At 33.7% G+C, this 24,590-nt stretch overlaps 2 protein-coding genes and 1 long non-coding RNA gene across 3 annotated transcripts in view; all 3 read right to left on the bottom strand.

Annotated features, from left to right (window-relative positions):
* Positions 1–102: 102 nt before the first annotated feature.
* Positions 103–4,461, bottom strand: Rab23 (RAS oncogene family member Rab23). The gene is made up of 6 exons (XM_065310484.1): positions 4,429–4,461; positions 3,168–3,289; positions 1,090–1,252; positions 656–735; positions 284–462; positions 103–227 (listed from the first exon to the last, which is right to left on the bottom strand). The coding sequence occupies exons 1-6, from the start codon at positions 4,459–4,461 to the stop codon at positions 103–105; spliced, it is 702 nt and encodes a 233-aa protein (XP_065166556.1).
* Positions 3,168–24,590, bottom strand: part of LOC135799913 (uncharacterized) — a 34,095-nt gene continuing 12,672 nt past the window's right edge. Inside the window, exons 5-6 of the mRNA XM_065313152.1 lie at positions 4,429–4,543; positions 3,168–3,289 (exon numbers count right to left, since the gene is read on the bottom strand). Of these exons, the coding sequence (XP_065169224.1) occupies positions 4,466–4,543 (78 nt within the window). The 3' untranslated portion in view covers positions 3,168–3,289; positions 4,429–4,465. The remainder of the gene's footprint in view (positions 3,290–4,428; positions 4,544–24,590) is intronic.
* Positions 18,059–19,760, bottom strand: LOC135798555 (uncharacterized). Its single transcript, XR_010549741.1, has 2 exons — positions 19,377–19,760; positions 18,059–19,307 (listed from the first exon to the last, which is right to left on the bottom strand). It is a non-coding gene; the product is annotated as an uncharacterized lncRNA (long non-coding RNA).

Genomic DNA, 24,590 nt, shown 5'->3' with positions numbered 1-24,590 from the left:
GTTAAAACAAAGAGAAAATAAACGTAAAACACAACAAACTACGTGAAAAATTGGTGTGGCCTATCTGAAGGTGGCTTCCGCAGGAAAATGTTTTCTTATATTTCATAACAATCTGCAGGCATTCTTGAGCACGTTTCGCTTCTTTTTGTTTTTATTAGGTCGAAGGATAATTGTTCCGTTATGATGGTTCTTATGATTGTTGTGGTTTAGACTAGGACTGAAGGCACCTGCAATAAAATGGCATTATGTCACACTCCATAATAAAAAAATATATTTTACTGACTGATTGTAATCGGATGGTGTCCATTGTTGATTGAATAGTAATCATCGCGTGGTTCTCGCATTTCTTGCAGACATCGCATTGCTAAATGTCGAAAAACGGCCGCCACGTTGACGTCCTCCTTGACAGAAGTACGTAGAATGCGGCAACCCAATGCACGCGCTAGTAAATCAGCTTCCTCGCTGTGAAAATACATAATACCATTTTTAATTTGCGTCGTAACATCGTTTAGAGCTTTATTAAAATGTAAATTGATTAGAATTCATTTATTACTGGTTTTTACAGTTAAGAGCAGTTAAAACAGCCGAAATTATACAGTGAACATCTGTCGTGCACATGTTCAATATATAAAAAGTGGATTATATAAATACTTACGGATTGACGACGCTCTGATCAAGCAAATCAATTTTGTTCTGAACTATCACAGTCGGTATTTCGCCGCATTCATTTTCAACCTGCAAATTAAAACAAAAACAAAAATGTTTATAATTAATTAAATTAATTTATATTGCATATTTTAATTTAACCTATTCACATTTTAATCTATATTTTTTGTTTGTTGCTCGCGTATTTTTTCAATATTTTAATTAAAGTTGAAGAGGTGCACCCGAAGGCGTAATCATCGCGTTCGGCTTGGCCGGTGGCCAGTGACGGTCATGCATGCTTCTTCCGTCTTTTTGTACTTCTTGAATTCAAAAGAGCGAAGACGCATACGCTGAATTAAAGGCAATTATTTATCAGCTTTGAAATTTGAATCTAAACCGGAGTCAATGGTCTGTAATTTTCAATTTAGCATTGCTCCTTCTTACTTTAAGTTTCCACGAATGCGCAGCCTCAAAAGAGTCCCTGTCCGTCGTTGAGAAAGCCAAAACGCAGGCTTGCGCCCCACGATAATACGCTTTCGTAATGGCATCGAATTCTTCCTGCCCGGCAGTATCCCACAACATCAGTCGCACTTCTTCTCCGTCGACTCTATAAATAAAAAATAGAAAAACAAACAAAATTAGATTAATTAGTAAATATGCATGTTTTCAATAGTCATCACGCAACAAAAACGGTCCCATTAGAAAATACCGTTGCTGATGTTTGCTTACTGTTTCACCTGCTCTTAGACCTAAGCCTTAAGCCACTTTTGCATTAATATTTATCGCACACGCACCGCAAAAGTGGTTTGTTCTCAAGGGAACATCGCCGCACAAAGAGCAATAACGCGCCGCGCCAACTCGTCGAGAATGGCATAAAAGTGCAGTGCAAAGCGTTACGCTTTTGATTCGCGACTCAAACTCTCAGCATTCGCAAAGCGTTGAAAGAGTTAAGACTATACATAGAAGCACAAACCTCGCAATTCAACTTGGTAGCGAGGAAACGCTAACGCTTTTTATCATGACGTGTCATGAAACACGAAAAAATTTATCTGCACGTTAGCAGCACGTCGTTATTAATACATAACACGATTTCATGTGAAAATTAATTGAATCATCTTCATAAATAACACCTTATAATTATTCTAATTATATAAGACTTTACTTAGCACTTAGAATCATAGCTCGCACCCTAGTACACGCTTAGTTCTTGGGTATAAAATAGCACTCAGAGTGGTCAGTCGTGCCAGAATACTCCATCAAAATAGTCATAAGGGACCTTTCTCATTTTGGGTCTTCGGTTCCACTTGGGACGCGAATAGGAAGCATACAATTTCTTATTTCATTTCTGGTTTCGTATGTTCAGAAAAACGTGTAAAACAAGCCGTAGATGTGTTGATTAGCATATCCTCAAGTCACTTCCTGCGTATTAACATTACACGAATATATACATTCTCCTAATACAGTAATATAGTCATTTTAAAATCATAACTTCAGAAAACCAAAACAAGAACACGTTTTAATTGCGACTTTCTGATTGTCTCGTAATATTATAACATTTCCAACACCACAACACCACAATATTCTAAGCAACAATCATGTTATTGGTACCTGCGCTACCAAGCTGCTTAGAGTGTGTTTGGTCGCCTAGTTTTCGACTTTAATAGGCCAAACAATGCGTATTGTCTTATTCAGCGCGTCTGCGAAGGCCTAAAAAAGCCGAATAGCTGCCAGATTGTTCCAGCGGTGTGAAATCAAGTGTTTACAATGAAAAACATCCCAAACAACACACGACGCGTAATAATTCACCACATGATTACACGATGGTATAATGGGCCAATGCATTGTAATCGTATACAAGGAAGTAAGGCGGGAATCAGTAAGCAACGATGCGAAAAGCAAGAAAAATCAAAGATTAATGCGTTTTAATTTGTCTGTCATCTGATCATTAATCATTTTGTGCGTACGTAGATTTATTATTACGTGACATGAAGACACCTATTGTATGCAACCGTACCTGCAGTAACCTAAAAAATTGTGTGAAGCACAAAAATCAACCAAAAGAAAAAGGAATGAATAAATTTTGCTTAATTATCTGGGACATATTTAATGTTGCTTTGAGTAATTACACTTTGTTCGTTTGTCGAGTAAAATAAATGTTTTCTCATGAGCATAACTCTTAGTTTTTTTGCTTGCATTTTGCTCTATTTCGTCTGGTACAGGAAACAAACCATCGGCCATTTTGGATTCTCTACAATCGAGGTTCAAGCTATTCATAATAATTTTTATTGCTCATCTTTTGTTAGTTTTCTTAAAGCTGCTTTTAGTATTTCGTTCAACTTTGTCCCGCTTTGTGCTTAACACCGTTGTAGTTGTTTAATTTTATCGCCTATTTTTCATTGTTGTGTATGGGTTAATTATTTCCAGTTTTATGTTAAAAATAACGCATTTTAAGTATAGTTTTCCATCTTAGTAGGTGAATTGTATGTATTTTCATATATGAATTTAAAAAACGTATTACTTACTCAATTTGTCGTTCGAGAAAATCAACGCCTATCGTCTTCTTGTAGTCTTTGGTGAACGTGCCGCGACAATAACGTTGAATCATGCTAGATTTGCCAACGCCGCCATTTCCTACGATAACCACCTGCAACCAAATGTTCATACACATTAAAAAAAAATCATTCTTCATTTTTTGGTTAATACTATAAACTACTGAGTAAATTATACCAAAGCAATCAAAATATAATTCTTTAATATTCATGATGATACGTGGCTACCTCAGGTTACCATCTTTTTTAGGTTGTTACCTGTTGCTGCGGCTCGTTATACATTATTAATAACTTCTGTGATCAAAGCGTGCGCGAACTCAATTAAACGGCCATCGTATACTATTAATCACATAACCTCACAAAATAGCACCAGATTCCTACCGGGGATTATAAAAAAAAATTGGATGAGAAATTGACGTCGTAATTGAGAGATGCTGCAATGTTACAATAAAAAACTAGACACGTTTATAATGAAATGAAAATTATTAACAATTCGTTGAACGATACGCTCTGAGTGGATATTTATATAAATGCACACAAATATTAAGTTTATGTTTAATACATATGTTGTTTTTGTGAGTATGCAGTTCAAAATGGCTGCTATTTGTGACGGTACTTGATTTCGGTTAATTACCGCTCAAAACAACCGCACCAAATTCAATGCGCTGTAGACGAACTCAAGCGAGAAACAAGTGGAGTTATCCCGATAGTAATACATCCGTGGTAGGCATAGCAACGCAAAAAATCATGGATGTAAAAAATAACAACGCTGAGGCAGCAGATGTTCGATGGATGGTAAAATATGTTCGTTTAGTATCGAGTTCGAGTGTAACTAGAGAACTTTGCCATTTTACTGCGGAGTGTTAATGAAGGTAGCCGTGTGTAACGTGATGTGTAACATGAATACGAGAAATTAACCGAGGTATAACTTTCAACAAACATAAGTTACATAAATTAATCAAAGAGATTTTTTATTTTTGGTTGACTGTAAATCACAACAACCTATGTTTAACTATTGCAAAATAATAAAATTTTATTTGATCTACTCTTGATAACTGATGAAGAATGAGCAATAGAGAATGAGTGATTAAATTCTAATTTCTGGTCTGTAATTATAAACGCATTCAAACACGTGTATGTTTTGTTGTGAAGCCTACGATCGGGCGTTAGTCTTTTGTCGATGCAAATCGCAAGATTGTGAATAATAAATTACGAATACTATGACGGCGCTCACCTTGAGGGCCACCTCCAGTTCCTCTTCCCGCATGATTTCAGGCCCACCGGCCGTAGAGTCCCTTCAGCAAGGGGCTCATCGGCGTCGTTGAATCTCTGAGATACGGTGCATTACTCTGAAAACAATAAAACAATCATTTAACTTAAAGCATTATAACTTTTAAAATTTTTGTATAATATGCAACCAAATTTACATAAAAGTCATGTGAAATCCTAACATAACCAAACTTTAATTATTATTAAAAGGTTATAAAAGCTTGACTACATCAAATTAATTATGCATTAGATAATATTAAAGAAATTACCCAACGCCGCCTCAAAGTTAAATTAATTTCATGTTTTGTGTAGGCAGTGATGTTCTCAACGCGTTATCCGTTTGTTCAAATGTAAAACAGCTTTCAACGTGGAGTTCATCCGCATTAAAGGATTATTATCTACCAAAATGTTCATTCACGCTGCACGCATAATTCTGCTCGTTTGTCGCCGCTGTTGACAGGCGCGCCGCGTGTTCGTTATAATTAAAGAGCCAAGAGTGAAGCTCTTCCGATCGCAGAAGAAGAACGGGCGAGATTCCGTTAACAGAAATTCCAATCATTAACTTTGGGCTGAGCGCAGGTCGTTACGTTGTTAAAGTTACGCGGAACCAGCGACTTATATGAGCATACACACGCGAACAAGGTGCACTTGTTTTTATTTTCTGCACAGGTGGAAATTTTCAGCTAAAAATAAACTCAGAATTGCCAAAAACCCGAAAATTTTATCGTATCATAAACTCAAGATTTTATTGTTTATAGTTTACAGTTAATTGTAGATTACTGATATGCAGATATGTTCATAAATGTTACAAAATAAAATTAAGTTGAATCTATTACATTATTAATGCCAATTTACGCCGAAACCAAAAATAGTGCTGCCAGGGCAACAACTTTATTATCTTCATGTAAATACTTTTTAAAAGTTAGGGAATGTTTATCCAAAATTACCCGCAATTAAACTATTTAAACATTTATAAACTAAATTGTAACTTCAGAAACGTTGACTACATAAAATACTGTTAATGAAAATAAACGCAAACGTTTATTTCACGTTATTTGCATACTCGACGAGTAGAACTAAAATTATAAATTTACACGAAGTGGTCATTATCGCCGGTTGGCAATCGTGATAATTCAATTGGGATGCGAGCGCTTTACAGCTAATTGTCTTATCTCACTCTTGCAAATTGACAACTTAACAACCACTACTAACGACGTAGGAATTCTTAACTTGCTCTTGTTCTTTTTCTTAGTGTGCCTACAAACTGTACATTGTAATACTTGCAATACTATTGCAGAAACAGAATAATTTTCCAATCACTTTTGATCGTTAGTATATCCTTATATGAATATAGGTTCGATTGGAACCGAAAATCAAACAAATTGTGTTTATAAATCATATATTGGTGTAATTAACAATCATTTCATCGTGAAATCGATGTTGTACATTCGTATTCGCCGTTAGAATAACGTGAAATTAAACTGAATAGACTTATAAGTGAAGAAAACTAAGAAAAAATTACATAAAACAAAACCTAACCTAATGAAATTAATCCTAACCATATATTAAAACTTCTAAAAATAATTTATAGCTGTGATTAATATTAATATCATGATTTTATTTTAATTCCTACGTTTGCCGTTTTGTATCCGTTAAATGTCCAATGATTCGATTCAAATTTGAATAAACTACTCTTTGAAGCCGTTATTCTGATATCAAGTCAGTCAGAGCTTCCTGCAAGCAATCCTAGTTTATCGACTGCAAGAAGACGAAGAGACTAATGGTTATAATGCATCTAAAGGTCGAATCAACTCAGAGTCAGCCTTGAAAATGTCTGGAATCTGATAGTACTGTACTCTAGTTTTTATTTTCATAAACCCAGCGTGCCAATTATTACTATTATCGACATTATTGCAGTAGTCAAACGAACAAGATCTAATTTATAAGCGTTATCTATTAAAACTGTACTCTCATATCCTTTATGCGTTCATATGCAACCAATAACACACTAACCTTACAATATTGGTTATCTATTAATTAGTTTTAAACATTACGTATTTGAATAATTAGAAAACACTTTTAATTAGTTTTAAGATAAAATGATTGACTGAACAATATCATACACTTGAAAAATTTAATTACCCATTGGAATATATTAAAATTCTCCACACATTTGTAAATTAATTACGCCTAATGCGCATGGTAAAAAAGTACAAAACGTATTGTGGTAGAAATAGAAATAAACTTTGGGCCTTTCTCTGTTTTCACTTTTTCCACATTAATTAACACAATGCGTGTGCATGCGAGTTGTAATTGCGAATAATTGCTCTAATCACCATCAACCATTCGAATTTAGTCATTAATGCATGAGCATATAAACATCTAAGAAATAATAATGGAATGTAATCGAAAGTGTAAAATATTCATATACATATTAATATTTTACTTACATAAATGCGCATTTTATATTCAAATCATTTGTTTAAAATATAAAATATGAAGAAAAAGCAAATGGGGATAAATAAATGTAATTATGTTAATAATAAATTATCGCAAAATCATAATTTTGATCAAAAAGTGAAAGTAAATGGTTTAATTAATATTTATATACAAAGTTATGCAAATAAATCAGTAAAAATTACAGTAATGAATAAATTTATTATATTATTAGTGGATTGAAGTGAAAATTGTTTGATCATCTGCCTGTTTGCACATTTATTGTTTGTTTTCGTGGGTTGGTGCTTGTTGCGCGTAGTTTATTGCTCGTTAAACACTGAGACCAACGCAACAATCACATTTGCATGCCGCGACGTGCGCGATTGTAAACATCTGTCGCTTGAAATGAATGCAACAACGGGCGCTAATGAGCGTGCGCATCAGACATTTGCGAAATCAAGATAAATGTTTACTTGGTTTACAATGGAAACACACAAGGTGCGATAAAACAGTACCAAAAGGCATTTGCAATACAATCAACAAAATAAAATAATACAATTACATCTATATATTCAAGATTTCAGTAATTTTAGGACAACAAGCGTCGTGCCTTTAAAAACATCATTTTTATAGATTATCTTATGTGTTGTGTTGATTTGGAAGCCTATCTGTACTAAAATAAAATATATTCAGAGGTAAAATATGTTATTATTAAGAATTAAAAATGGTTGCAGTTTAAGCGAAGAACCTGTAGCTTCAATTTATTTTTTGATGGTGTTTTTGCTGCCAAGTGACAAATTACCAGCCTTACCTACTTCCAACCGTGTCAAAGCGCAATGAAAATTATTTATTAAATATTTCGCCACGGCTGACAATTACTAAGAAGATAATCCGGCTATTCTACACGCATGGTTGACAATTTGTCAACGACACACAACAGTATTACAAATTACTTAAATATATTTGCTTTTCTTGTATGAACCGGTACAAAACATACAGAAGCACAATTATCTACGTACGAGTAATTAATTTACTACAAAATAAACATTTATTTCACCAAGAATTATTATTCTATTGTATTATGATTTATCACTGATTTCTTCCTTCATCAATCGTCCTCAAAATATTAAATATTTAACTGTAAGTTGCAAATTAAAGTTTTGACATTTGCAATACAACGCAAGAGTTACGATGCGCCATTTTACATTCTATTGTGCTTTATTAGCAGAAGAAACAGAATGGTAAATGCACATTCTTCAATGAAATAACAATTTGCAAACTAAACAATAGAAAAGAATTAATAGTTTAACAGTACTAGGCATATTGGAGTGTGTATCAAATAAATGTAAAATCTTGCGATCAAAACATATACATTGATTCAAATATGTCTTTCACAGTTTACTTGCTTTCTAGCTTTTAACTTTTTTGTGTTTTTATCTAAGTCGCTAAATAAGGAATGTAAAAGTGAGTATAAGCATTTGTACACACATTGAAATGCAAGAATTGCAAGTGCAAACATGAAACATGCGTTGCAGGACGCGTTCCGCCGGCTCGATTCTGCGTTTGACCATGTGTGATTTATGATCGCTTCCAGAATGGGATATAAAGTTCATTTCAAACAACCGCAATGCGAAACGAATCTTCGGCAAAACGCTCACGATCACACCATAAGCCTGAATCTGCTGGACAAGCATCGTATGCAGTCATTCAAAATGGCGGATATAAAAACGAAAAATGTAGTTAACCTTATTCCTCATTTAGATATGATTTAGAGGTTAAAAACTTTGAGAATAACTAGAATTGTTGCTATAACCTCTATTTGAATGCTGTTTGTGCTGCCTATATACAAAATATTTTCATTTTAAACATTTCCATGAACAATAATCAAAGAAAACAGACTCAAACATTCAGTGTGTATATATCGGTTTGTCGCGTGTGTACATCGAATTAATGTTATGTTGATGTTGGCTGAGTTTACGTGTGGTTAAGCAAGACCAACTGGCTTAGAAAACCATCTGAGCATTCAATAACTTTCAACTGTTCTTATATCATAAAATTGATTTACAAACATTAAATGAAAATTTTGAGTCTAAATCTGTTAATATGCAACATTTTCAATAATACAGATCAAATGTAATGTAAATATATTAATCATACCAACCTAACCTAACTTATATTATAATCTCCCTGTAAAATAATCAAAATTAGAAGTAGGACAATAAGAGAAATCTCATGAAACGATAAATTGGTCAGTTGAGAAACATGTACTTGGAACGCGTGTTTGCGATGTTTCGTGCGCGTCCCGTGAGTTATGCATCTAGACCGGAAAGAAACCTCCTACATTAATGGCTACTTATTTCTCCTCTAACGCTGCTGCGATTTCCACGCAATTCCATTCCGAGTCGTCTTGCGATTGTTCAGTTGTAACTCACGTGATTCCTGCGAATTCAATAAAATTCGGTTGCGTGTCTGCGGTTGATGGTGAATTGAACATAACCTCCGTCAGTTTTCTAAGCTTTTATGCGTCTTCTCGACATCGTGTCTTTTCGTATCGAAACATTTAGCTGCAAATAGTCCGGTAGAGTCCAATGAGTAGGTGCAAGTACAACGACTACTTAACTTAGCCCGGCACGCGATAAGATTGACACGCGGTAATCGTCCGACAACATCCTCCTACAAATAAAACAACTAAACGACTGGTAGTGCTGAAACTGGACTTGAAAGTATCGAATACTAAATAAAATGTTCAAAACATGCAAGGCGAATGATCAAACGCCATTGACGTGTATGCAAAGATAGGAGTGTTTTTCAAAGAATTGAAATAGAAATGCCATTTCCTCATTTCACTTTGCGTACATAACCAAACATTCAAACATTAACCTATAATAAAATCTAGTATAAGCTATAATTTAACTATTAAATCACTTAAAAATAATTAAATCACTCGAAACAATCACGAGTTGTTTGATGCTAATGCAACTTTAATCGCGCATGACATTAGAACAAACGTAAAAATAAACAGTTTTGACCATGACCAAGATCATGATAATGATTTTTACATGATTGTCGGTTATTTCTAGAAAATACCGGCAATTATTTGTATTTTTGTACATTTACAGTACTTATTCGATTATTACGTGCTACATTACTACCAAAATACCTTATTTTATTAAATTCTAACCTAAAAATTTGAAAATAAAAACCGCCATTTTGTATTCTCACAATAAGAAGCAAAGTTTAACTTGACGACGCGGTTTCAGCATTATCTTGAACGCGTTGATCGCCTGTTTGAAGTATGTTTATAGATCCTGTCAACTGTCGTCGGCAAACTTTAATCCTAAAGAATTCGAAGACATTTGTCATGATGGCGCCCGCCGTCTTACGCTATTACACGATACGTGTTTGGGTTTGTCTCAATGGCTTCATTCAACTGTTTAAACTTCCAACTGATATGTCGACGTTTTCGATTTATTTACTGCATATCCACAGTGGAATAATTCATTATCTCACTATCTATTCAATTCTATTCAACGTTAAAATAATTACTATGGTTGTTAATTTACGTAATTTTCAAGATTCTTAACTTCCGATGCTTGATGTGATACGACTGACATCGTAATTATTTCGATCTGTGGACGATGTATTCGTGGCTGGAACACAAAATAAATTCCCATCGTTGATCGCTCATCATGAAATTCAGTGCGATGAATCATTATTGCCGCCATTGTTTCAAGACCCCGAGAGCCATCAAAGCGTCATCATCTCTACAAGTTCATTATTTCCGAACAAGTGATGGAGAACACAAGCGAAAAACTTTAAAAAGGCGGCTGTAAAAAGTGCTTTATCGTTTTGTTGGATTGTAATCGGTAATCGCAATCAATTTTTGTACGATTTCTGTTCGCAAGGCGTCAGAAAATAATGCCGCGTAAAGTGCGTAAAATTAGAAAAGAAATGCGGAAAAAATAACGGAATTGCAAACGTAGAAAATGTGCGGCCTGAGACTATTACTGACTTTTATTGTTTCGTGAAGTATTTTTAGCGAAGCGTTTGTTGATGTCTAGTGAATTTGTACGGATTTACGAGTGCTAAAACTGTTTCTTAATCGGTTTCATTGCATTAATACTTGAGTATATTCACTGTGCATAAATCGTAATAAAATTGCAAACGCAAATCAATATTTTCAGAATTTTAAAGTGAAATCACACATAAATTATTAAAAAGAAAAACATACTTTAATTCTTTGATAGTAAATATATTGCTCATACTTTATATCAACCCCAATGTCAACAAACCTATAATTTAAGTATGTAATTGACTACCCTTTTCTGTTTTAATGTAACTATAATGCTCCTAAGCACGAGGGTGCTACTATTTTTTTATTTGTTTCCTTTCTCGTAAATACCAACACACCAAAAACCTACCGGAAACGATTAACAATCATTAGTGCTTGTAATTTGTAATTTTTCGGTCGCCAATGGTGTGGTGTGGCTACCTACAACTTTGACTTCATTTGTTCATTTACTCGCTCAGAATAATTTACAACCGCGGTTCGTGTTTCACTTGTAGAAAAAAAGTTCACAAACTAATTACCCACAACACAAACAAAAATTAAAAGCAAACTAATATGCTAACAAACAAAATTATTTAGATAGCTGACAAAAAAATCTTCGAAGTTTTCGGAATGAATGACAATCAATACAAGATTACATAGATTTCGATATAAGCTTTTAAATTAAAGGTCAAGTTGTTTTCTTGGAAGTGGTTTGGGTCGTTTAACCTATGTCTAACCTAAAAGAATAACTAAGTTGACTAAATAATTTGTGTTGGTACAATCCGGGCGTAATTTTTATATTCCCATAATTATGGTAATCATACTTTTATTCCAAAACATTAAATAGCATACAGTGTGTTTAAAATTAAGATAAAGTATGAGTTTGGAGTAGAAAATATAGTTTTGTAATTAACAGCGTTATTTTTGCATAAATATAAAAGAAATTCAACACACTAAACCACACATAAATGGAATGTATCCAACACATGTTGTAAACTGTCAAGTATAATATTTTAACATTAAATTGAAGAATTTCATAAAAAAAAAATCTTGTTGCAATTAGTTATAATAAACCTATCAATATGATCCTCAGGCATAAAAGAATTAATAAATTATCATCATAGATACCTAGGTAATTATATAATCAAATTTTTAGATTTTAATACACTCTATAACTGTACATAATTTATTTTCAACTCTCTATTAATCATAATGAATTAATTTCGCATTAAAACTGTCAATTTGAAACAAATTAAACATTTCCAACTTGTAATTAAATAATTTATTCTTCTGTTTTTCCTTTATGCTAATAACAAATAAAGCACTAATGACCAGATAATGACAGTCGCCTGCGTGGGACACTGCGACATATTGATTGTACATTTGTTACGCTGTTCGTCAGGTAATTGTACCATTTCCATTGATAAATAATTGTAACAACGAGGATACTTTATGGAAACCCCCGTTGGGGTTATTAACATTATCGAGTATCGTTTATACCCATTTTTCAACGTTTGTATTGAATTTTCTTGAGTGCAAGAAATAAAACAAACGATATGAAGCCATAAACTAATATAGTAATTTTCCACTTGACATTTGACAGATAAAAATAAACATAACCAAAAAGACACTCGCATTATAGATAAATAAGATAAGAGAAACATTTCTGTAAATGTAGGTACGTAATGGCGGCTTAAATGACCGCGTGTGGCACGCGTACAATGTTCGCCAAGATGAAAACCGAAGAAGAAGCGTGCGATGCGTACGTTTTGCACGATGAGTAATGCAAGAGCACACACACCACGATCGGGTCAGTAACCGATTTGCACAAGGTCGCCTTCAATCAAGATGGAAGATGGCAGGGTGATGGCAGTATAATTCTGCACTCGACACGAACTCCGCAACCAACATGCTACCGTACCGCTTACTGTAAGCACCTAACCTCACTTCCCAACAACTTATCCTACATTTTCACTATAATTCTTAGTGTTATTTTTATTTGAAATTTACGAGTATGTCTACAAACTGTAATATAATGATTGTGCAGCTACACACGTAAACTAAAAAATAAGTGATATTTGTTTTTCGTTGTAATATAACCTAGAAATTACAAAAAGAAACAGATTTATTTACTTCCAGAGGTAATATACAACAATTCAACTGATGTGACTCGTGAATTCTTAGAAATTGAGATCATCTGCAGGGCAAAATCATGTCCACAATACATTTCGTGACTGCACAAGTTTGTCCGCGAGTTGTGCGCAAAAATCGGCGGCCACGAAACGTGCATGATGAACATGTCTGATGCCTTGAGAGATGCAGTGTCATGACGTTCATGACTGACTTATAACTTTGATTCCTTGGAACTCTAAGATGAAGTTGCACTGCAAGTTTAAAACTTGTACTCAACCTCTTTGAAATTATAAAGAAACTTGCGATAAAATATAAACTAAAATAGGAAATTAAAGTTGTATAATATTTCACTACATATAATAACTATGTTTTTTAGTGTAAAAACACTTGGCACTTTTAATTTGTGTTGCATGCGACACGTGTTTGTAAATTCGCTTTGATCAAGTGTCGATTGCGCCAGTTTACATTTTTACGACTATTTTTACAGGCGCAATTTGAGCGTGAAATCAGTAACACACTTTACACCCAGATTATCGCTTGAAATCGCGCTTGCTTCATCGCTTCGATGCAATGTGGTCACGAGCGATTAAAATGATTTGTTAAACGACAACGGATGCGATTAATCACTGTCTGATTTTCGAGGCGCGTTAAATAACTTGTTACATGCCACTTTGGCCACACTTGATTAACATAACCAAACATCAAAGCTGTCGAGGATCATACAAAACACAAGACAAACAATGATTTTTCAAATATTTCCACACACCAGTGATTAATTACTAGTTTAATAACTTAACGGCAATTAAAATATATTGGTTAAGTATCATTATGTACCATTAGCTTAGTAACCTAGAAAAGTAAATATTCGTGTCGATTTTTAACATGTATAAATTTTATCATTGCTACTATAAAATATAAACATAACCTATATTTATATTAACTAAAATTGAATCTGAAATTACTTTATTGTATCAATTTGTTAGTCGCATTCGAATTTTCGTGAAATACCATCTAATGATTATTAAAATGGCATAATTAAGTAGAATACGGAATATGGGCTAATTAACTCGCAATCGAGGCTTTGAGCTATCGCGGTCGCTGCAAAGTGAGATTAAATAAGAACAAGAAGATGAAGTCGAAAACACACGCCGATAACGTTTTAATCATTCATTCATGCATAAGTCGGAAATTGACTTATCAAGTTATTAAATAAGTCATTAAAATAATAAAATAAGTAAAAAGTAAAAATAACACCCATTAATTTAGCAATAAATATGCCTCAAAAAATTTATTATTAATTTTAATTAACAGCTTTTAAACTATCAGTAATATCATAATGATTTTTTTAAGAAATATGTTTCATTTTAAATTTTACAACAATCTACATTCTTCTCTTGTTGATTAAATAATCAATATTAAAAAAATGGATATGTATATGTGTGTTCCCTATGAACTGTATGACACCTATAAGAATTTTGATAAAAATTTCAGGCAGTTTTCAAATTAGCTCAACGAGCAATTGTATGTAGTATAGTAGTGATATTATATCTTCAAAAATGGTAAATAACAGATAATATTTATAAGAGTTCTTCTATCACACTAATAGTAAAATACTTCTAGAAACATCCCTTTAATTATTTATATGTGCAATAATTATTGGGGAAATCTATATTCTCTACACTACATTTAAACTTTCTGTTTTTACTACATTTACACTCACTGCTGTCTGTTAAAAGATTAATACAAATTTTTATTGATTGTTGTTTATTGCTCCATTCATCAACGCATGAATACGACGCAAATAATTTCCGCACTGGCAAAATGCAAATGGTCGTCGGGCACGCCGAGGTCTCATTACGCATGCATCGCGCCTCCCAGAACACAAGTTTACTATCGTTACGGTATTCACATTAATTGCGCTTAGCTAATTTATGCCATCCGTACCGCGGACCGAATTATGCAGATCGCACGGGCACGGACGTTTAACGAAACTCGCCGGCGCACTAATAAGAACCAACAAACTATTAATAACATTCATCGGATGCGTAAGATGCATCCTATGGGATTTCTACGACAGCAGATATCGGAATGAGGAAAATGATCAAAAGAGTTATCAAAAAGGCATAAAAAGTAGTACATTCTGCAGTGTTAAATGTGAAATGATGCAATTTCCAGCGTTTAATTACATTATATTATAACAATATGTATAGTGCAAGTGCAAACAAATAAAGTTGCATACATTTTGCAAATAATGAAGAAATTATGATGATAAATTATGATTTATACCGAAATGTTTTTCATAATGAAAATATATTTGTTTTTACATACATAACGTGTACATTCAAGAGTCGTAGAAATTTTTAAGACGATTAAAAATGCAAAAAAGTGTGTTTTATAGTAGGTAAAAATTCAAGTCACGCGAGCAGTACCTGCAGCCCGTTTAATCACGCACAATATGCAAAAGAGAAGCATTCCAAGCAGAAATTAACAACAACCAAAAACGTACTACTATACTCGTAAATCTTCTAAAATATCCAAATACGTACCTACATACCTACTAAAATAGAATATAAATTTTCCTACTAGGACTTTATAAATAATTCAGTTTTAACATCTGGAATACGAATAAAATTATGCAAGTTTCGGGCAAATCAATAAATTAAAATAACAAATTGCATTGCTTTTTGTATTTACGATTACATTTAAATGTGAACTTAAATTTAAGCTTAAGCATTAAGCTTCGGTGCCAACGAAACAAATGTGTTTTGGATAAACGTCTTTACTTAAAAAAATCAAATTAAGTGTAAGCAGGTAAATTTATTTCATTTCCCGAGCCAAATACCAAAAGCTAATATCATAACTAATTTTTTGAGGTATTAACTTATGCGCTCTGCGTGTGACTCAAACAGGAATAAATCGTTATTTTTCCTGGAATCAAACGTAATGGTCAGACATCGTTCGGTGAACGCGGTTGAACGTCTTGTAAATTATTACACTATTACAGATTAAAGCATTCCGGTGCATAAATTTTAATGACTAACGATTACGGCCCTAATACGAAAAGATTTAGTACTGACGAACATAAAATACTATAACCTATAATATTATTTAAATACGTATACGTATACAGTGTTGCATACACTTAATTTTATTCAATTTACACCGCAAATTGTTTGTAATTATTTTCGATGATAAAAACACTTTCTAACAATTTCAATATTTTTCCGCCTTTCATCATGCAAAGTAATTTATTATTTATCATAAAGATGTGAAAGTGCAGATGAACGCATCCACGAGTTATTGTAACGTTTCGCAATGCGACATGCTGATGAGAATCGAATTGAATTTTAATCATCTCTAATAACAGCGATCGCGCGCTCACAATCAAAATGCCACGGCATTAATAACACCATAATACAAATCATTCATATAACCGCACGCATAATAGAGAATAATTATCAATATCTGCAGCTTCGACGTGTCTTCCAAGTGCGTTGCTCCGTAGAAATCGATCGGGTGAACGCAAGATGGCCGCCCGATGGGATAATTGTCCCATCATGTCAGCGAGATTAAATGTGTTGCTCTTCGCAAGTTATTCAATAAATAAATAATAATATGCCATGTGCGGGACTAACGTGGCGCAACTTCTATGAAAACCAAAAGACATACACAATGCTGAGAAGAATTCTTTCGTCATACGAAACGCAGCCAAACGGTTTCCTTTTCAATCGACTTATTTATAAACCGGGCGCGTGAAGAGTGAATGGATGTGGAATGTGTGGAAAAGTCGAATGTCTAATATTAAACGAAATGTGGTGCGCATTGATTTGTTTGAAGAGCCTAAATATTTGGGTATGAATCACAATTTCACCTACGACACGTACGTCACGAAATATTCCAGAAGAAAAACATAACCCTATTACAAAATTTTGAAAAAATGTGAAATTTTGAGGTTGGAAGCGTTTGAGACGATAAACATTTTTGTTTTTCTCTTTTTCGGTCAGAGTGAAAACGTTTAATTAATCAAGTGTCTCACAAGTGGCCAAAACACCTGTCTATCGAAAGACACAAACGATGTCTCGCTTATTCATCGTTGAAGCACATGGCACACTCGGAACGTCATGAATATCCGATGTAAGTAATTTGCTTGCCAAAAAATTCGCGGCGAGGCGAAATCCTTATTTCAGTAGGAAAAATATTATTTGTAATAAAATATTTGACCAATTTTATTATTATGTTATTTTATCACAACCTCAATTTAATTCTATCAAAATTTGAAAAGTAAAAAATATTTTTTTCATATAAAATAATAATTTAATTTTTAGTCAAGTGCACTATATAAAAATGATTGTATGATGAAAACAATGGCACAACGTCAAAAATAACAAACGGAATCATCACTAGGTGCGCGCGCCATGTTTACAAAACGCGCTTGTCGGTGAATTCCTTCATTAAAACGCGTCGCAGTCGTAACCTTTGCTATTTGAAGTTGGCAAGCCGCTGTTGCCTTTTTTATACATTTTATTTTCCGACTTTTCCAAATGCCGTCGATTCAATTACCGCCGCACAATCGCCGTGGTATCCACAAAACGATAATTAAACGACAGATGTTGCTTCATTCTTCTGTTTCGATGAACGAGCTCAGCCGTTCTTAGGCACATGAGTGAAAGACTAGTTTCGTGGACTAGTGCGCATGCTCAGAGCATCTAACCTGACAAGTTTCGCGTTTGTTGACCGTGCATCGTTGAAAAAAATAAATAAAAACTACATGAAAAATAAAAATACGTGCAGGCTTTCAGTCACATTATGACTGAGTGAGTCGATGATGGTCAAAGAGTCGAACTTGAATGGTTGCCGAGCTTGCACCTGTTGTACGTCTAAAGCGCAAAACTTGACTTTGACTTTTATACAAAGTTAATATTTTTTTAAAGCTCAAGGGCGAGGCGATGTAGATAATATTTTTCGTATTTTACGATTTTGTTGTGTGATATGTTCAGAATTTTTATTTTCTCGCCAATAATAAAAAAATCCAATATTAAGTAAGTAATAAAAAAAGAGATTGACGGAAAGTATAAAACATAAAATAATCGGCAAATAATATTTTTCCATCGCAATAACCAGACCCGACCCAAACATAATCGTAACTTTCAGCATTCTAGACTGGTATCTGTGTCCACGAGTTTTTAATGACATTTCTCGAGCGGTCAGTAACTGTTTGGTCATTAAATGCAAGTAATTTACTTATTTATTACCTGGTTGAGTGATGAGTGAATGCAAAAATCAATCTTTATAGAGTCAGAAAAATAAAATAAATAAATATGCAGGGAGTTTAAATCTCAAAAATGTATTAAAAGTAAAGATTACACAGGTCAACACAAAATTTGCCTTTTCGTTTAAAGGTTTAATTTCGATAATTTAGGTCATAACTACACAAAAAAAAAATATATGACATAAAAAAGTTTGCTTCTGTACTCAGAATTCAGATTTAACAATATTTTTCAAAATTTGGGATTTTTATGTTTAATTAAGGATAGAACTATACAAATAACCTAATTTATCATTTTCATGAAATTTTATTATTAAAATAACTTATAAAAAAGTGAAATATAGTTTAAAAGTGTACATTTTTGCTCTTTCTTTTGTGATCATAAGTGCTTTCTCTCAATAAACCCCAGATATAATCTCCCATCATATTTTCGTTATATTGGCCTTGATATCGTTGTTCGAAGTTCTTGATGCCCTGATGAAAACGTTCTCCTTGCTCTTCGGAATATGCCCCCATGTTATTTTTAAACTTATCTATGTGCGCATGTAGCATATGTACTTTCAATGACATCCTGCAACCCATGGCCTTAAAATTTTTCAACATGTCTTCAACTAATTTTTCGTAGTTTTTAGCTTTGTTATTTCCTAAGAATCCTGTTACTGCTGCTTTAAAACTGATCCAACTTGCTTTTTGGGTGTGATTTCAATGGAACTAAGAGATGAGCTACTTTTCGGAGATAATTTTTTTGGTGGTGAAGGAATTGGTCGTGTCAGGTCGTGTGCAATTGGAGCAGAAGAAGACTCAAGATTAGGATATTCAAGAGGTTTTCCATTGTTTCCGCTACGTCTTTTATTTGGATTTACAACGCAAAAGTAACAGTCATGAACGTGGTCTTTCGGTTCTCGCCAGATTCTTGGTACTGCAAATTTCCTAAATCTTTTCTCTCCTCGATACCAACCTAACATGTAGAAATAACAAATGATATCTTTATTACATTTGAATTACTGTTTAATTAAAAATTGCTTACCTTCCAAAGATCTTTTACAACTACTACAAGCCACATGTGGGACCCATGACTTGTCTTGATTGCGAACAGGAAAATTAAAATAAGCTTCGTACGCTTCACAGAGAACCTGAGATGTCTTCAGTTTAAATTTTGTGTCTCGAACATTTATAAACTGACCACATATATAACAAAATGCATCAGCATCATGTTTACACGTTCGCGATGACATTTTAACTTTAAACGATTTGATCGAAGTTTGTCACTCGACTGCTGTAAACGTATATGTAGACGTGAATGCGGAGTTGATAGTATTAACTGAGGCGCAGAGCCAGAGGTGTCCCTTTTATATTACTGCACAAAATCGTAGATCGTGAGAACACCTCTGGTCACATAGCTAACTGTACAATTTTATAATTACGATGATATTGGAAAAGTATGATTTGTGTATGTTTTTGATTACATGAATATCAACAATTTGCAGCATTGTGTAATGATAGTGATATATGTATTCGAAGCTTGGGAGACGCGCGACGAGCATGAAATAATGCTCCTCGCTGCGTTATCGCGATTTCGTAGGCCGCCGAAGCGTAATTCCTTCTTCGGCGCATTTGCCTTCATTAAACGCACCCAAACTGAGAGCATGGGAACAACATTTGGTTATAGACGACGCATAAACCAAAGCAATTCAGATTCAAACATTCAAAATTAAGTTTTAATGTTTTTAACTTCAATTATTACCTATCTCAACATACTTTATATATTTTAACCTAACTTTTCGGTAATCCACTATCAATTAAACACAAATTTAAATAAAAATACTCAGATAAGTACAAAAATCATGTAAACGTGAATAACTTTATGAAAATGTGAAAATCACACTTCACAAATTATTCGAGAAACTAAACATAACCAATATGGAAATACAATGGTAGGTAGTACGAGAGGGTGAGTATAAGCTGAGTAAAGTTAAGTAAACACTTACTGTACGCTATACCCTCACAATATCGCCAAAACGATATTTTTACTAAACCATTGCAAGTCAATGCAAGTATTTGTCAAGCCTGATGTGGAAAATGGTCTACAATGGCCATTAGGCCAAATGGCCTAATGGTCGAAATAGCTATCCACATCAGGCTTGACAAATACTACGCATTGACTACAATAATTTAGTAAAATATCGTTTTAACGATATTGTGAGGGTATAACGTACAGTAAGTGTTTACTTAACTTTACTCAGATAACCAATATGGTTGTAGTTAAAGTTGCATATTCAATTTCTATTCATATAATTAATATTTGATCATAAAGACTATTGTTTACCTTGAAAATTATAAGATAAATTCCTTTGGTATAAAATAGCATCCACAGGTATAAAATTATTCCCTGACTTCGAGGTGGTAGCACGCCACAATCCTATTTTGTTTTTTAATCGGCCGTATGTAATTTTAATGCAAATACAATATGTGCTCTCCGACGTGGTAACTCTGCTGTTGACGACTTCTTATACTTTGAGTGTAACTCTTTAAGCAGTTATCATCCGGCAAAGACCGGACGCGCGTCACGCGCTTCTTGCGCGCGAGAAATTAATGCGGTTTGTTTTATTGAATACGCAATGTTTTACTAGACGCGCACTCCCAGCGACACTCCGCACGCAACCACACGATACCACGTATTGATATGTGTACAGGTTCTTCGCGCTTAGAAAGACCGACAGACACTGACCGCATGCGTCGTAGTCGTCGTTCACCTGGAAGGTGAACAGAGCTTACAGAGTGGAAGGTAAAGTTACCTGCGTGCCGAAGACCGGCGTAAATTCACGAAGACAGCGTAAGGCGCAACAGATGTGGAACTAGCAGAAATGAAGAACAAGAACAAGAACAAGACGACGATAAAATGATGAAAAATATAAAATATGGAGTGTTGTGGTAAGACTAAAGCCAATTATTCACTAAAGATACTAGTAGTGTATGTAACAGTATCAGTGTTTTGTGTCTACTGGCGTCGAGCGTAGAAGAAGGTCGAAATAAGAAGGAAGAAAGTTAAAAAAAGTTGACGATGATGTATTTAGTAGAGTTAGTGGAGTCTCTAAACCTGCCTCACATGTCTCACACCTGCCGTTATGCATTTTACCTGCTGTGCTTCCGAGTTTTATCAAAAAACTAAAAAAATGACTTGAATGCCTTTCAAAATGCCAAAAATCTAATTATTTGCCAGATTATAACATTTAATTAGAAGTATGTTTTTGTACACACTGTAATAATACAAAATAGGTCAACCTTATTATCCACAGTGATAAAAACACCACGAATTTTACAAGGAGACGATACATTTATTACGAATACAGTTAGAAGACAAAAGCAGTCTTGATTCGCGGCCAAGATGTCAAAATGGCATCCAAAGCTAATTTGCACCCATTAATTCATACCTCAAATTTAAAATAATACTCTCTCTTTTTTGCATTTCAGTGCAAAATAATGGTGTTAAACCATAATTCTTCGTTAAATAAATAAATTTTACTTAGTATTTTTTTTCAAGCAAGAGTACTATATGCAACCACAGTTGCTCACCATTTTTTTATTAATCTTAATAAACATTACTTACGTATTCTCCTCGTTGAAACATAATATCGCTTATGTAAAAATGTTTCTGTCCCCGTCTGCGTCTACCTCTTTTCTCTAAAAACCTCTGATGTGCTCCGATACATGGATAATCCTCATATTTCTCACGTTTTTTCTTCTCCAGCTTCAACGCAGCAAAAATATGCTTTGGTTTATAAATATCAATACCATTTTCATCGCATAAATAATACGGACAGCGTCCTGCCATTACATCCCTTGTCGCTTCATGTGGAATCACAATTTTATTACCAAGATTACAGATTAGAATCGGAAGATGGGTGTTGATTTCTTCCGGTTCTAGTACTGGTATTTCCTCTTCAGGTTCTTCCTCTGGTTCAGGCGTTGGTAAGCGGATGGGTTCCGGTTCAGGGGGTGGTGGTGGACGCATTGGAATAGGAGCTTGTTTTGCAGGTCCGCCATGCATATAAATCGGTCCATGTAAACGATTATGCATTATTCTTTTGTGGTTTTGTTCAGATTTGAGTGTTGATAAGTTTTAACGTTTCACTTGGCTATAAGACGCGAGACTGATGTGTACACTCATGATTATTTAATTGCGTTGGCTATAAATTACTTCTAACAGCCTTCAATAACATACAGAGTGTTCAAAAACAATTTAAAACTTTTTAATATCAATTTTATTGCGTTTTTTTTATTATTTAGGTAATAAAAAATTATAATAATTAATTTAAAAAATGTTTTATTCGAAAAGCAACTATTTTTTCTATAAAATTTTAAAGCTTTTAATCGTTTTCTACGCCTACGCAGTTAAATTAATTGATTTTTGGCATCATTTATCGATTCATTTGCGATGCCAAACTATGCCAATGTTCAAGTGTCGTGATTGCATTCGCAATTGGCAATTAGTGCAACTAATGTAATGTCTAAGAGAACGTCTGCACCTTCAAAGCTTTTAAATAATAAATTTATTTTTGTAATGAACTTGAAGACTCCTTTCTGACTGCTATTCTATTTTGCGGTTTTTCTGTTCGCATGCAAACGCTCAAAAACGCATGACGCTTTCGAAAATTCGAAATATGTTGGCGTTAACTCTCCGTTTTGGCGGCGAATGTTGAAGGAAATGACGCTGGACAACGTATTCAAACTTTTTTTTACAAAAATATCTTTCTTTAAACTTGATGTTATTTTTTCTTTTCACCCAAAACTTCTATTTTTAAAACATCAGATTATATGTGAATTGTAAGTTGTTTTGTGAGACACGTGCGCGCGCGTTATCTCCATCAGGATGGTTTATAATTATAATTAATGTTGGAAAGTTGTCAATTATTGTATAATGTGACTTTTCACGTGCGTTCGACTGCGCAGCAAATCTCTTGTCACAAGAAAGAATTTACGATTCATAAATCTTAAATCTTTCACTCGAAGAGGAAGAGAAGTATTTAGTCGTGTGTGTGTATTGGATTCGTGCAGACGGCTTTTTCATGCGGTCGTGAATAATTAGCGATAATTATCGGTCGCGTTACGATAGATGATATAGGACGTCCAAGAACTTTCGTCTGACATGAATATTAATGAATGAATTCTCGTGAACTGACGAAATCGATACCTATTGTCTAGTCTTTTATAATAAAAAAGATCAAAGGCAGTCATTGGCAAGACGAACTATGAATAAATAAATAAATTATTACCAGTGAGAAAACATATTTCTACTGAATAATTACATTATTCTATCTTGGAAAATATACAAGCTGACAATTGTGTAAATTATACTGTATGTATTGAAATATTACTGGCCTGATAAGTAGAGTTGTGAATTTTGAGATTAGTATCAATATTTCGGTATTTATTGGTATATAGAAATTCTTGTGAAGTACATTAAGATGAGATATAAATTAATCTAAAATTTTTCGGTGCAGAGGTTGGAACTTTTCACGTTTACATTTGATTTTTACTTCGACATTTCAATCGAGATATCAGTACACCAGTACACACTTCTTGTGCTTAAACTGACTGTTTTAGTTAGGCAAATGGTTCACTTACTTGTTTTAAAAGCAAATACTTCATAATAAACATTATTTACTATCCAATAAAAAAGTTACACAAAACTTTCAAATAATAATAATAGTGTTATGTTGAATTATGTTATAAACGTAAAACTGCAAATTCATAAACCAAAACATATTTCGCGCACAATTAATTTTAATTACACCACTTTATCCATTGCTCACTGCAAAATTTCTAATAGTTTTCAACGCGACATAAAATCAACATTAGTGTCAAATGTCGAAATGTTAAGTATTTATTTCCTAATTTGTATGCACGGTATTTAAGCAACATATGCCATACATCTGGTCAAAAGCTTCCTTAAAACTCTCACTGGAGATATAAAAACGGTGAAAAAACAGACATTGCAACTGCAAGCGCATAGGAAACGTATAGCTGCGCTTTTTAATTCGCCATTTGCGTTCGCTCGCTTCGATTTTTACGGTTTACATGACGATGAAAGTGTAATCGTAAAATATAGCTTACATAAATAAATCTATGTACGAACATAAAACTGCCTGCTTTCGTTAGAACGCTCAATTTTAACATTAAAGTCAATGAGAAATTTCCATAAATTAAATTCATTAGTTTTACGCGTCTGCATTTTAAATAA

This window comes from Atheta coriaria, unplaced genomic scaffold (genome assembly GCF_025399875.1).
Source record: "Atheta coriaria isolate IRGN ID8LTWV9N9 unplaced genomic scaffold, Caltech_Dcor_3.1 hic_scaffold_9_pilon, whole genome shotgun sequence".
In the NCBI taxonomy this organism is placed as follows: Eukaryota; Metazoa; Arthropoda; class Insecta; order Coleoptera; family Staphylinidae; genus Dalotia; species Dalotia coriaria.
Note: the sequence above shows the minus strand (reverse complement) of the source record. Positions and strands in the feature narration are given on the sequence as shown.